Raw genomic sequence first — 15,679 nt, 5'->3', positions numbered from 1 at the left:
GGGACCACAGTCTCAAAGAAAACAATCAGTAACACTCTACGCCGTCAAGGATTAAAATCCTGCAGTGCACGCAAGGTGCCCTTCCTCAAGCCAACGCATGTCAAAGCCCGTCTGAAGTTTGCAAATGACCATCTGAATGATCCAGAGGAGGAATGGGAGAAGGTCATGTGGTCTGATGAGACAAAAATAGAACTTTTTGGTTTAAACTCCACTCGTCATGTTTGGAGGAAGAAGAATGATGAGTACAACCCCAAGAACACCATCCCAACCGTGAAGCATGGCGGTGGAAACATCATTCTTTGGGGATGCTTTTCTGCAAAGGGGACAGGACGACTGCACCGTATTGTGGGAAGGATGGATGGGGCCATGTACCGTGAGATTTTGGCCAACAACCTCCTTCCCTCAGTAAGAGCACTGAAGATGGGTTGTGGCTGGGTCTTCCAGCATGATAACGACCCAAAACACACAGCCAGGGCAACTAAAGAGTGGCTCCGTAGGAAACATCTTAAGGTCCTGGAGTGGCCTAGCCAGTCTCCAGACCTGAATCCAATAGAAAATCTTTGGAGGGAGCTTAAAGTCCGTGTGGCCCAGCGACAGCCATGAAACCTGAAGGCTCTGGAGGAGATCTGTATGGAGGAGCGGGCCAAAATCCCTGCTGCAGTGTGTGCAAACCTTGTCAAGAACTACAGGAAACGTCTCATCTCTGTAATTGCAAACAAAGGTTTCTGTACCAAATATTAAGTTTCTTTTTCTGGTGTATCAAATACTTATTTCCCACAATAAAATGGAAATTAATTATTTAAAAATCATACAATGTATGTTTCTGGATTTTTGTTTTAGATTCCATCACTCACAGTTGAAGAGTACCTATGATAAAAATTACAGTCTTCTACATGCTTTGCAAGTGGGAAAACCTGAAAAATCAGCAGTGTATCAAATACTTGTTCTCCCCACTGTATATATAGATATATATATATATATAGAGAGAGAGAGAGAGAGTGCATACAAAAGTAAAACAAGAATAAAAAATATTAATTATGTATAAATAGAAATCCACATATATTGTATGTATATTAAACTCAACTGAATGTCACTGAACAGAATTAAACGTGCCCTCTTTCACTGACACAACACAAATCATCACTGAGTCGGCACGTTGAAACAAACGGTTTGACAGAATCGGTTCGTTAAACTGAATCATTTTTCTGTTCGGCTTTACGTAAAGAGCGACACGAGCGTCACGTGACCTGAGTGACAGCGCCGCGGTGTCCTGTTGCTCCGGCTCGGTTTTCCATTAGCTGTGGGCAGGAGATGGTCAGCGCAGTCCGGAGGGGCAGGGTTTGGGTTTTTATTGAAGAAAAAGGCCGCTGTGAGGATGGTGGCAGAGAGACGATAACAAAGGAAATATAATAAAGAGCGGGAATAAGAATGCTCCAGCTTTCGTAGGCGGGTTGAGATGGCCATCAGGGAGCTGAAAGTGTGTCTTCTAGGGGTGAGTGGAAAAATCCCCAAGTTCCCTCAGCATTCCTCTGTCTGTCTGTCTGCGGTCCGGATGCTCAGAAATCCGGCGACTAACAGCTAGAACAGCGCCGAGGACTGTGGACGGTTTCTGTCCGCGGTGTTTCAGCCCGTTAGCTTAGCTTAGCGGTTCTACAGCTGCGGGAATCGCCCGAGGAAGAAGTTCTCCTTCCAGGGATGGAGGGAGTGGATCACGGCTCGGTTCTCCGGAGGACTGGGTCCTGACTGCGGGGGCCTGTTTTTAAGCTCCGCTTTGACCTGCTTTGCTGTTGTGAGGGAATAACGCAGGACGTAGGACCTTAAAGCAGATAGATCCGACTTCAGGGCACTTTATGGAGCTGAAAGTCCCATTTCAACCAGGTCTGGAGCAAAATAAAGCATTACGTCATCGTCCGGCTTGAAGCCGACTACAAACAAGCAGCTCAGTGCTTCAGCTGAAAAGATGGGCCTGAGGTCAGTTTAGGCCCAAGGGCTGGATCTCAGAGAACCTACAGGCAGAAGGTGGAAGAGTAAAAGTCCAGTAGAAGTCTGAAGGAAGGAGATTAAAAGTCATTTGTTTTCATAGTTTTGGATAAAATGTTTTTTTGTTGTTGTTTTTTTTGTTTTTAACATATTAATGCAAGGCTGGTTCTTCTCTCCGTTCCCACTTGGCAGAGCTCCAAGTATCAAGGTAGAAAAAAATATTTAGAGACTCAATTTAATAAGTTGTTCCCTCAGTTTAATGATCTATTCCCTCGTTTAAAGTAAATACTTTCCTTAAGTTAATAATCTCAATGTAATATTTTTTTTAAACTGCCCCCCTTTGACTTCATAAACTGCCCTTCATCTTCGTAAACCGTTCCTCGACTTCGTAAACCGCCCTTCCACTTCATAAACCATTCCTCGACTTCGTAAAGCGCCCTTCCACTTCGTAAGGCGCCCTTCCACTTCGTAAAGCGCCCTTCCACTTCGTAAAGCGCCCTTCCACTTCGTAAAGCGCCCTTCCACTTTGTAAACCGTTCCTCGACTTCGTAAAGCGCCCTTCCACTTCGTAAAGCGCCCTTCCACTTCGTAACCCGCCCCTCGACTTCGTAACCCGCCCCTCGACTTCGTAACCCGCCCCTCGACTTCGTAACCCGCCCCTCGACTTCGTAAACCGCCCTTCCACTTCGTAAACCGCCCTTCCACTTCGTAAACTGCTCCCACTTGATTTTGTAAACCCCTCATTTAAATAAACAACCCCCTTGCTTTCGTAAACCACCCCATCGATTTGAATAAACAACCCCTCTATTTTGTAAAGCGTTACATTGGAAAACAATTCCTCGATGAAAAAAACACATTCCCTTAATTTCGGAAACAGCTCTCCTGTACAGATAAACTGCTCCCTCCAGTTAAATCTTTTCTTTTTTTTAAAGTGTTTTCTTAGTTTAAACTTTTCTTAGTTTTTTATTAAATTCAGGGAGTGATTTATTTATTTGAGGATGAAAAATATTGTCTTTAAAAATATAGTTTTCTACCTTGATATTTTAGGGGCATCATACCCAACGTCATTGTATTTATGTTTTGTATGATGGAAGTCAGACCGAATCGAGGAAGTGTTAGCTGCCCTAATACACCGGTGATACACCGGTGATTCCTGATTCCAGTACCAGGGTTGAAATCTTGAGTAGGCTAGGTTTGTTAATGGATGTGATGTATTCCCCTCTCCCCCTCCAATATCCCATCCAGCATTTTCAGCTTGACACCAATTCCTATTGGCACAGATATCCCATTAGCATTTAACTTTGCGTAATTTACTGTGAGCAGCGAACCAGTACCCTCTGTAGTTTGCCTGTAGCTGTTGGCTGATTAAACATGTATGTGGGATTTTTATTTTCCATTGATTCTTTATCCCTATCTTTTTTACAGGACACAGGAGTTGGGAAGTCAAGTATTGTGTGCCGATTCGTCCAGGACCACTTTGACCACAACATAAGTCCAACTATCGGGTAAGGGCAGGTTTTGTAGGCAGATTTTCAGTGTTCTACATCTGTTCCTGTTGAGCCCACGAGTGCTTTTGAACTCCAGAATTACCTGAATCTGCAGCCAGGCTTGATTTAGGGTTGGGAGAACTGACCTCATCCTGTCTTTACTGGAGATGGAATGCATGGCCTCAGCTGTGCTCATGAGTCAAACCGCTGCCTCTGAGTAAGGCATACTTCTGTTGTTATTCTCAGAGTTGTTTAGATAAGCACTTTTTAATTCACAGGTGCTACCAAACAGCAAGCCACTGACATATGGGACTGTGGTCGCAAAATGCAGCAAAATGCATCTTTTTTATGTAGTCCCTCAGTACCAGTAGTGGATAGTAGTGCAGATGAGTACATCATTTTCAATATGTGAATTAAACTTATTACATTAAATCAACACAATATATTCTTCAAGTTCCTTTACTTTCAGTGGAAACTTTGGTGATGATCAGAACTGTGCAGTAGGTTTAGGCACCTGAGCACATTATTTAAAACCATTTATCTAAACAATACGTTTTTACTGTAAAAACTCCAGATCACATTAAAACAGATGCAGGTAAACATACATTTAGTCAAAAGAAACAAGAATTTCTCATTTTAAAGAAAGTAGTTGAGCTCTTATCAGCTAGTCTGAAGAACAAAGCTTGGTTCCAGGTTTCTCCTGGACATCCCCAGTCCAGCCAGCACAGCATGGATGTGTTCAATTCCATCATCAATTACATCATCAGCAACTCACCTTATTTACCTTCATTAAGCACTGATTTACCAAACCTCATATCCCATAAGGAGAGCTTTGGAGATGTTTTAATGAACCACAACTTTCTGTATGGATTATTTGTATTTAGTCTAATATTTTATAATTATCTAAAATTATATGATGAGGAGCTTTTTTGTTCTCATGTATTTTAACAGGTGTCTAAAAAAAAAAAAAAAAAAAAAAAATATATATATATATATATATATATATATATATATATATATATATATATATATATATATATAATTAGTATTATAAGTGTTAATTACAAAATATTATGTTTGTATACCCCTGAATCAAGTAGTTGCGTGTGTCAGTAGTGGTTTTGATCGTTTTAATGGACTTTCCATAGCATTGACACAATCTTTAGGAGATCACCGGTTCGATTCCTGGTGATGCCACAGCCATCCGTAATCAGGAGTCATGGGCTATATTCAGACCGCAGGCAAATCACCTTTGATTCTCATATCAGATCTGATAGGATAACTGTCTGCACTTTTATATTTGCAAATATTTATACATATTTAAATACTCCCCCATTCCACAATTCCTTTTTCTTTTTTTTTATGATTAAGGTATTTAAGGTAAAACATCAATACTCCTACTAGTCTGAATAAACAAAGTGAAAGTTCACAAGGTTGATGAGATTTTTCTCAGTGCGATAGTGGAAGTTATGCGTCACTGGTGAAGCAGTACATTTCTGCAGATCTTAAAATCCCGACATGAGGCCACAGCGTACAAGTGCTTGCCATATGTGAGCGTATGTTCATAGTAAGATCAAAATCGGTTGGACTAGCATCAAAGAAAACATGTTGAATAGAGGTTTCCGGTTCTGGCCCTGGAGACCCCATACAGGGGATTCCTTGTAGTTTCCCTACTCAACCGCACTCAACCAAGCCCTGTTTGAATGAAGGCGTATGTGTTAAAGAGAGTTAAACATCAAATTGTGCAGAGAATGGAGGACTGGATTAATAAACACCAGCTTTTTTATTGTGCTCTAGTGGGAAAGAAAATGCTAATGGGAACTGTGTAAGAACTGAGCAAGAAATATCAGTTCAGCTAATGTTGCTGACTTCTAGCTAACATCAGCTAGGGTACCTAGTGTCTAGCTGGCGTCAGTGAGCTAGAGTAGCTGCCGACTGTCTTAACGTGAGCTAGTGTAGCTGCCGACTGTCTTAACGTGAGCTAGTGTAGCTGCCGACTGTCTTAACGTGAGCTAGTGTAGCTGCCGACTGTCTTAACGTGAGCTAGTGTAGCTGACGTCTGTCTAACATCGGCTGGAGTAGCCGGCGTCTAGCTGCCGTCTAGCTAGTGTTGGCTGGAGGAGCCGGAGTCTAGCACAACCATATTCTTCTGAAGTCGTTGCCGTGTTTTAACCGCTTAGTGCATAGTGCAGAAAAGTCTCCAACCCTTTGCTGAACCAATAACTTCAGACCTCCAGAAAAGCATTAATGCTTTTGAATTTAGGATGGAAAGTCATAAAAGCTCATGTAGGTGTCCCAATACTTTGTCCATATAGTGTAGATAGCTGTGTTTTATTTGTGATTTGTTGTCGATGTTGGAATACTTCCAGTAAGTTTCTGGTCAGGTGAATGACGTTATCACAACCACACACATACACACGCACACTCCATGGCTACTTAACACCCAGAAGAACATTACTTTATGACATCACTGACCAATAATAAAAGCCAAACTATCTATATTTATATATTTATTTATATGTATGTGGAAACTGTGTACTATAGGTGGGCCTACAGGCCTGGAGTTGGTAAACTCTGATCTATCTACATGGAAATTGCATTAGTAATCTGTAACACTTAAGATTTATTGTGGGTGTGACACTATAGTAATTAAAAGCAGCTGTGTGTTCATCTCCCTCAAGACTGTATGTTGGCTGTATACTTTAAAATGCAGAAAGAATACATTGCAATATTTCTTCATTATACTACATTTATTTTTTAGTGTTGGCTGGAGGAGCCGGAGTCTAGCACAACCATATTCTCCTGAAGTCGTTGCCGTGTTTTAACCGCTTCGCCAGCTTTAATTAGGGCTTTCTTCTAAAATAAGCCATAATCTGTATGTAACAGTTTTGGGGATTTTGAATTGGCCTTTTTTCCAGCTGTGTTTGGTTCTGCTGGACTTTCTTTGGAAGGAGGAGCTACAGTGTTTGTTAGTTAGTTACTGAACTGTGCTAAGGAATATCCAGTTTTCCATCCTCGGGCTCCATGGACCCCTCCCCTCCCCCCGTTCTTCTTCACTAAAGCCTTTGTGTCACACTGTGTTCCTAACTGTTTCTGTTCATGTTTGCTTGTTTTTCAGCGCATCATTTTTAACCAAGACTGTCCCCTGCGGCAACGAGCTTCACAAGTTCCTGATCTGGGACACAGCGGGGCAGGAGCGGGTGGGTGTCTCATTTCTATTCATTTCACACACCTAGCAGTTGACGTTTTGTTGAATTTAATAGCTTATTCCTGAGTGCCAGAGTGAATGTTAAGTATGTGTGTGTTGTAACAACTGCCTGTCACACCCGGAGCTCAGTTCTGTTTAAAAAGCTCAGCTGGAGCTGCAACTCAAAACCTGTCAGATGGCACATCCTGCTGTTCAAACCTGGACTAATGTACTGAGGAATATTACACCTCTTTTAAAATGATGGTGTGCACTTTTTGTTGAGACCAGCATACAGTATACACTGTTAAAGGTATAAGATCTCTGAGGAACTCCTTGAGGAGGTTCTTCTGTTTGAAACGTTGGAGGAACATCTTTGAGTAACCTTTAAGAAATCATTACAGTCCACAACCTCCAAAAGCTCTTTTAACTTTTACAGTGTTGGTTCATAGTGTTAGTATGGAGTCAGATGGAATCCCAGTCATTTAGACTTATACTTGATACAGGCACCCATACCTGATATAGAAATGATTGAGCCTCAAGATTTTTTTTCTAAACCAGGTGGAAACACCGAAAGCAGTCAGGGGTATTTCCATGTAAATTTAACTGAGCTGTGGGAATTCACCCTATAGAAGGTTCTGAACCTGACAAAGATGTGACTTGATTTCTTTTTTGAAATGTAATTTAGAGGCCGTCTGTGTTTGTGGGGACATAAATGCACTGTATGGACAAAAGTATTGGGACACACCTTTTACTCATTAAACTCCCATTGTCACATGTGTATCAAATCAAGCACCTAGCCATGCAGCCTGTCACACACATTAGTGAAAGAATGGGTGGTTCTAAAAAGCTCACTGAAGTCGCTGCAATGACAAGTCAGCTGGTAAAAATTCCAATTTCAGAGTGGCACTACTGAAAAGAGAAAGTGTTTAGGAACCACAGTAACTCGGCCACAAAGTGCCAGACTTCATAAAGTTACAGAGGCCCAGTGCTGAGCTCCGAGCATAGTGCAGAAAAGTCTCCAACCCTTTGCTGAACCAATAACTTCAGACCTCCAGAAAAGCATTAATGCTTTTGAATTTAGGATGGAAAGTCATAAAAGCTCATGTAGGTGTCCCAATACTTTGTCCATATAGTGTAGATAGCTGTGTTTTATTTGTGATTTGTTGTCGATGTTGGAATACTTCCAGTAAGTTTCTGGTCAGGTGAATGACGTTATCACAACCACACACATACACACGCACACTCCATGGCTACTTAACACCCAGAAGAACATTACTTTATGACATCACTGACCAATAATAAAAGCCAAACTATCTATATTTATATATTTATTTATATGTATGTGGAAACTGTGTACTATAGGTGGGCCTACAGGCCTGGAGTTGGTAAACTCTGATCTATCTACATGGAAATTGCATTAGTAATCTGTAACACTTAAGATTTATTGTGGGTGTGACACTATAGTAATTAAAAGCAGCTGTGTGTTCATCTCCCTCAAGACAGTATGTTGGCTGTATACTTTAAAATGCAGAAAGAATACATTGCAATATTTCTTCATTATACTACATTTATTTCATTTGATTTATTTCTACGACAGAGCGTTTGACACATACTGTATATACGCTATTTGGACAAAAGAATTGGGACACCTCATTCATTGTTTCTTCCTTTTGATGGAGTAACTGTCTCTACTGTCCAGGGAAGAAGGCTTTCTACTAGATGTTGGAACATTGCTGTAAGGATTTGTTTTGCATTCAGGGACAAAAGCGTTAGTGAGGTCAAGCTGTTGGATAAACACCACCCCACCTCATCCCTAAGTCCACTACTCATCTTAGGAGTATTGGATGGAGCACCATCCATTATTCCAGAGAACACCGTTCCACTGCTCCACAGCTCAATGCTGGTGGCTTTTCAGATGATGTTTTACAAGCCTATTTACAGCCCTGTTATTTTGCCTCGCAATGAAACGCAGTTGGTGTGGAAAGCTGGCCCAGGACCAGGCTTAGTCTATGAGACAATGCAGGGTGTTATTGGCTCAAAAATGTGTATTAAAGATATGTATTGTACTAGCATTGACCCAGTTTTGCACATTGTCAGCAATTTTACTCTGATTTATTCACTGGCTTGTGTGGAAAAGTGTGAGTGGAAGGGAGGGGGAATGCTGAGCCGGCATGTTGTCTGCCCTGATGTTGTAAGTGTTAATGTCGTATTTATCTCCTGTCCTCACTGGAAAAGCTTGGCTTATTCACATTTGAACCATGTTGCTCTCTTCCCCTTTGGTGATGTATTTCCTGTTTTGACAACACATGAGCTGACTCACTCTTTAGAGAGTCCTTATAAATTAAACTTGGGCTGTCACTGTTCATTGCATTAATCATTGAGTAATAACCCCATTATTTTGCTGATTAATCAAGCAATGGGCTTTTTCTTAATGACTGGACATTAAAAATAGACTCAACTGAACATTTGCTAGTTCAGACCCTGCCTTTAGCTTATGATGATTTGGGAGAGAACTGTGAGAGGGGGTCGGGGAGGTTTAAGGGCCTTGCCCAAGGGACCAGCAATGGTAGCTTGCCGAGCCCATGAACCACCACTGCCCCAGTAATCAGTGCATCTTCTGCTGTCCGAGTTTTACATTTTTACTTACGCAGATGAGTATGCCAGTCAGGCTCTCAGGCTGTAAGAGAGTAGGGCAATTTAAAATCATGCAGATTGCTAACTAATCTTAAAATGTTTTTTAAAAATGAAATGGCTAATTGAGTAATCATGAGATCTCCAAATGCATCATGGATCTTTTTTTTGTGTATATATAAAATAGGAAATTGACATTTCAGTGCCATGTTTTAAATGCTGTGGTGTTGTCTTTCTCCAGTTTCACTCACTGGCCCCCATGTACTACAGAGGCTCTGCTGCTGCCGTCATTGTTTATGATATAACCAAACTGGTAGGACCCTGTGCACTACATTCAGTAGCTGGTTTACCCACACTCTAAAAATAGTGTGTACTACAGGCAATGCCGAAGGAGCTGCTTTGTTAGTTACACTGCATTGTCCAGTGACTGTGTCTCGTGTCCCTGTTCTTCCTGTAGGACTCTTTCCAGACCTTAAAAAAGTGGGTGAAAGAGCTGAAGGAGCATGGCCCAGAGGATATTGTGGTGGCAATAGCAGGAAACAAGAATGACCTGGGTGATATACGGTTTGTACCTGCCTGAGGATCCACAGACATCTACTTTTATAGATCGTGAATGAGCAATTGCAGCACGCACATATATGCAGCGTGTGGGCAGCCACCTTAGGGCCTGGGTCACCACCATCAAGCACTGTTCTAAGATCAGCTCCACACTGTATATGTACTTGAGGGCAAGTACTGGCCCTAGATGAGTACTTTCACTCAAAGTTTGATTAAGTTTGATTTTGACTAATTGAGGAAAGTAATTGATGATATTCTGCCTTAAAGCTGTTCTCAAGGGTAAACTACTGTGTGATAAACTGGCAGTAGGATCGATAGAATTGAATCTACACAATGCACACATCTGTAATCCAGTGCGATATCTTTGGAGTTGTCTTTGTGCCCTCTCACCTAATTCTGGATGCTGTATTTGCAGGGAAGTGCCGACAAAAGAGGCCAAGGAGTTTGCAGAGTCAATCGCAGCGATATTCATTGAAACCAGCGCTAGAAATGCTGTCAATGTTGAGGAGCTCTTTCAAAAGATTAGTAAGTGTTCCTCAAATCTTGTAGGATATTTCTGACTTCAGACTTAGTAAGAAATATATGACCTACTATAGTTTAATGTAGGGCCTAAACACAGGCATTTGTTTATTGGTTGATTGGTTAAGTCAGATAATTGGATATGTCATCTTTTGTCTGTTATAACTAGCACCCATGCACTCATATATATACCTTGAAATGGTTCTTTGCATGATGCCATAGAAGAACCACGTTTGGTGCCGTAAAGAGCCATGCGTGAGGTTCTTCACGCTCACAAAAGTAAGCATTTATTTTTAAGAGTGTACAGAATAGAAATCAGAGTGTTGTGCATTTGTTTTTTTCAGGTCGGCAGATCCCTCCACTGGAGAACGCAGAAGTGGACAGCAACGAGTCGTTCAAGATCACACGCCAGCCAGCTGCGTCATCCAGGCGCTGCTGTTAGTGATCTGGGACCTCCTACAGTACCTCTTCCTCAAAGCTGGATTTTTGAGTTAGCTTCTCTCATAACCCACCTAACCTGTAACACCACATCATCCCGACTTCAGTGTTAAAAAAACAAAACCTTTCCATTAGAGTTTAGAGTCGGCAGACGAGCCGTTACCCCTCATATAACCCTTGGTAGCATAGCAGTTGTACAGCACTACTGCGCACATTAAAGAATCCCACCATCTGAAAATGGAAGAGTGTTCAGTGCAGAACAGTGGAACAGAGTTAGCAGGCTAACGCTGTAAGACAGCTCCAAGAAATGGTGAACTGTTGGTTCTAAAGCAGGGGTGTAAGACTGCAGCTGCTGAGCGCAGGGGTGTTCCACAAACGATGTGACCCTAATTTAGTCATCCTGTCTCCAGAAAATGTTCAGAAATGAGACATTGATTTATGCCCCTCGCTGTGATGCCCCTAGCTGAAGGGTCAGAGCACCGCAGAGTTGAGTGTTTTCCTTAATTTAACACACCTGATTCAACTCAACTGCCACTTGCCAAGCTGTTTTCGGATTGTATTAAGTGTTGAAGAATAATAAACACTCAATTCTGCAGTTCTTTGGCCCTCCAGGACCTGACTTTGACACCCTTGTCAGTCTGACACAGTGTCAGAATAGGAGACTGTGCCACTCTAGTATCAGCTCTGATATCCGGTCAGAAGAACAATGGCCAGGAAACGATAATTATCTCTTTAGACTAATTTACAGCAACAGTTTTTCATACAGGTACCATATAGAATGTGCTCAATAGGTATAGGAATGTAAACTTGGTGGCAAAACAGTATTTTTTTCAAATAGTAACAACCACTGTAAGATTTAGAGTTGAAGCCACTTAAAGGAGAAATCCAGCCTATGTGCCACATCTGTGGCATACAGTGGATTGCCATGGGTAGTACACCAAACAGCCATAACATTAGCACCACTGTGACATTGTGACTGCTGAAATGAAAAACATTGGTTATTTTTCATCTACAGATGCGTCTGTCAAGGGGTAGGGGTATACAGAATGCAGCAAGTGACCATTCAGTGTTAAACGTAAGACACAGGGACAAGCATAAAGCCAAATTGTGATGGCTTAGATTAATTGCTTAGTGATGGCTGACTGGGTCACAACATCTCCAAAACATCAGGCAGGTCTTGTGGGGGTTTTCTGGTATGCAGTGGTCAGTGTTTACCAAAAATGCTCAGGAAAGGACAACCGGCGACAGGGTCATGAGTACCTAAAACTCATGCAATCCATGAAGGCCGCACCTCAAAACCTAGGGGACCTAAGGGTTCTGCTGCTAACGTTAGTCTTTGTGCCAGATACTGCAGGACACCTTTAGAGGTCTTGTGGAGTTCATGCCTCGAATGCTCAGATCTGTTGTGGTGGCACGAGGGAGACCTACTTGATGCTAGGCAGGTGGTGCTAATGTTATGGCAGATCTGTGTGTTGTCCCTGTACTCAAAACGTCCCTATAATGGAAGCCAATGGACAGATGCTGAAATGGTCCTCTGTGTTAATTGACCATATTCAATAGATGCAACAGATGTCATATTGTGTCTTACACGATAAAGTGAAGATGAATAGGACGTCCTATTTTCCAGGTAGAGTCCAATGCAGTATTACAAGTAAATATGATGTTAAATGATCAGAGGACACAATTATTGTTTTAATATAATGATCATTCCTGTTTTGAGAGTCTTCACTTTTTAGCACTCTCAGTTCTGATATCCGTTGGTGTGTCCTCAGTTCCAACACGTCCACAGCTTGTATTCGTAGAGCAGATATATGATATGTAATATAGTTGTGTGTTGAGGTTAGCATGACTGAAAAGCTTCAATTGCACCATTTTACACAATGCACTATTTGCTTCCCATAGGGTGTTCTAAACATTGCCACTAACTTATATAAGGATGTGCTTTTGGTAGGTCTGTCCAGGTCTATCCTAAACCTATTACTAATCAGTTAAGTGTCCTTAGAAACGTGGTACTGTAAATGAAAACCAAGATGCTACCACTGTAAATACCTACAGCTGTAAGTGTACTTTGAATGTGCCTTAATACATACAGTGCTTCTCCAATGTTTTGGCCCCAACTACAGGGCCCTGGGAACTGATTTGAGAAGCCCTGCCTTAGTAGATACAGTAAGTGCCTTCATTCGTAATAGGATTTGCAAATGTTGTAGAAGTTGAATTAGCTTTTACAGTAGACGTGTCGACGTGTTTGCATAAGGGGGCATTGATTTTATTAGCAAGCAGTATTGAAAGTGGAGCAGTATTTACTTATCCATTGCAGATCGCTGTAAAGTTCTAGCCATTGGTCACAGATGTGTTCTTCGTGTTTTCTCCACAAGCTAAACGTGACTGTTTAATGTGTTAAAGCAGAGATGGGGATCAGAGAGCCACTACACTAGTCCACTACAGTGTACCAGATTTATCATGCTCATAAAAACGAAGGTGCTACAAAAGGTTCTTTGAGGGAAGCCATTGACAAACCACTTCAGTAAGGAGAGCTGTGAGTGTTAAGGAACTTCATGCAAAGGTTCTTTAGCAAAGGTTCTTCACACTTGCATGTTTCTTTTACTTTATTAAGTTTATCTCATTTATCATCTGCTAAACTTATACACTGATGTATTTCTTTCATAAAAATTCCCCCTTATCAATTCTTCCCAACTTTCCACCATCAGTGGACGTTGATATCTGGGTGAATGTAGGTCATAAACATGGTTGACCGAAATTCAATATCAGGACAACGTCCAGTGCTAGTGTGAGTTTGACATAGAAACATCACAACGTTTTTATTTGACTGGTTTTAAGTTGTGAAGTTAATTAACCAAACCTCATGCTAACCAACATTTAGTTGTGACGTATGGTGGCCAGAACACAGCATCTGCCAAACTTGGCATATGTCTTTTTTGAAAATTCTCCTTGATCTATTCTTCCCTGCATGCCACCAATGTCAGTGAATGTTGAGATCTGGTTAAATGTAGGTTGTGAAGCTGGGTGACCAACATTTAGTGTCAGGACAACGTCCATTGCCAGCATCAGTTTGACCTAGAATCGACCTAGAAAATGTGATGTTAATTAACCAAACCTCATGCTAACCGTTAACGTCATACTGATGTTAAAATACCAACATTTAGTTATGGTGACTAGAGCTTTGTAATGTTGTCCACACAACCTAAAATTCTAATCTTGTTGGACATTGATCTGACATTGGTTTTAAGTCAGTATTGAGTAACCAAAATCCAATGTCTGTCCAACATTGGAGTTTAATGTCAACCCTGTGTTGGTGTTTGACAGATGTGACTTTAATGTTTAACCGAAATTCATTGGGTTTTGAAGCCTGATTTTCATATTTTAAAATTTAATGCCAGCCCAACGTCTTTCTGACGTCAAATTGACATCCGAGGGCCTGCTGGGTTTGGTTCCATTCTGTATGTGGCATTGCTCAAAGAACCCTTTGTAGCACCTTTATTTTCAATAGTGCAAGTGTGTATTAGTGGGGAAACGTACAAACTTGTGCAGGAAGCCGGGCCTCCAGAACCAGGAGTTTTTACCGCCCCTGTTTTTTAAAGAGTTCATCCAAGTCGAATAAACTTTGCCTTTACATTGCAAGAGCAACCAGCAGAGGGCAGTGCAAGCTTGAGCCTTAAAACTAAATACAGCATGTTGGGTCACTGCTTATGTGTTTCAGCGAACATCAGTGAAAGTCTTTGCCCAGTAAAAAAAAAAAAAAAAAACATTTGAGTGTTTTACTGCACAGCTTTCTTTGTGTACTGTTATAATGAATTATGTCGTTTTAAGTTTAAAATGGTTTTAGCGTAAAGATTCTCCCGAGACACACAGCCATTAGGACCAGAGCGAGTCCAAATGAGTCTAATTCAGTTTCAGCTGAATTAGCGAATGGATTCTGCTCATCTGAGGCCTGGTGTGATAGGCCGACTGATTATAGTAACCATGCAATTAGTCACTTAGTGATGAGTACATGCCGTTCTTAGCAGAATCTACATAATTGCTGGAATATTAATCACTAATTATTCAAATAAATGACTTAATTATAGTGCCAATACTAGTTAGGACCTCATTTAGATAAGTTACTGATGTCTGAGCGACAAAGACCAGAGTAATGTTTTGTAGTAAACAACTTGTTAATAAATGTGTATTTGTACTCCTCCATTCCTTGTCTTTCATTTTGTAATGTTTGTATTTCACAAGCTGAGGGCGCTAGAGGCTTGCTAGTTCTTTAGCATTAGCGTTTAAATCCAGGATCCAACACCACTACTTTTGCTTTCAGTGAATCGCACACACATACTATGGACAAAAGTATTGGGACACCTGTTCATTCAATTGTTTTGAATTCAAGGATATTAAGAAAGAGTTTATGTTGATTTTGTTGGAGTAACTGTCTCTACCTTCCAGGGAAGAAGGCTTTCTACTAGATGTTGGAAGAGAATTGCTGTGCCAACTCTCAAACTCATCCCTAAAGTATTGGATGGAGCACCAACCGTCATTCTAGAGAACACACTTCCACTGCTCCACAGCTCAATGCTGGGGGGCGTTATACCCTTCTAGCCCACACCTGGCATTAGGCAGGGAGCCAATAGGTTCATGTTTATCTAAAGAGTCCTTTTGGCAGTACTTCTCTACAGCAAATAGACGAGCTGTGTATGTGTGCATTTGCACATCTGTGTCAGCAATGGATGCAACTTAACCCTCCTGTTATGGGATGGGTCGACTACAACTACAGGATGCAAAATCATGTTCCACTTCTGTCAGCCGAGAACAGGAAGCTGAGGCTGCAGTGAGCACAGACTCACCAAGACGTAGACTGGTCTGATGAATCCTGCTGTCTGCT

At 41.4% G+C, this 15,679-nt stretch overlaps 1 protein-coding gene across 1 annotated transcript; it reads left to right on the top strand.

Annotated features, from left to right (window-relative positions):
* Positions 1-1,260: 1,260 nt before the first annotated feature.
* rab31 (RAB31, member RAS oncogene family) lies at positions 1,261-15,000 on the top strand. Its single transcript, XM_072668927.1, has 7 exons — positions 1,261-1,492; positions 3,406-3,485; positions 6,586-6,667; positions 9,527-9,598; positions 9,743-9,849; positions 10,259-10,368; positions 10,707-15,000. Exons 1-7 carry the CDS (start codon positions 1,457-1,459, stop codon positions 10,802-10,804), a joined length of 585 nt encoding a protein of 194 aa, XP_072525028.1. The 5' UTR covers positions 1,261-1,456; the 3' UTR covers positions 10,805-15,000.
* Positions 15,001-15,679: the final 679 nt, after the last annotated feature.

This window comes from Salminus brasiliensis, chromosome 23 (assembly GCF_030463535.1).
Source record: "Salminus brasiliensis chromosome 23, fSalBra1.hap2, whole genome shotgun sequence".
Classification (NCBI taxonomy): Eukaryota; Metazoa; Chordata; class Actinopteri; order Characiformes; family Bryconidae; genus Salminus; species Salminus brasiliensis.
Note: the sequence above shows the minus strand (reverse complement) of the source record. Positions and strands in the feature narration are given on the sequence as shown.

Excerpts from the sequence above, each read along its gene's own strand:
- rab31 (XM_072668927.1), top strand. The coding sequence starts at position 1,457 with ATGGCCATCAGGGAGCTGAAAGTGTGTCTTCTAGGG. Across the intron at positions 3,486-6,585 it reads AACATAAGTCCAACTATCGG|CGCATCATTTTTAACCAAGA; the intron begins GTAAGGGCAGGT and ends CTTGTTTTTCAG. Across the intron at positions 10,369-10,706 it reads GGAGCTCTTTCAAAAGATTA|GTCGGCAGATCCCTCCACTG; the intron begins GTAAGTGTTCCT and ends TGTTTTTTTCAG.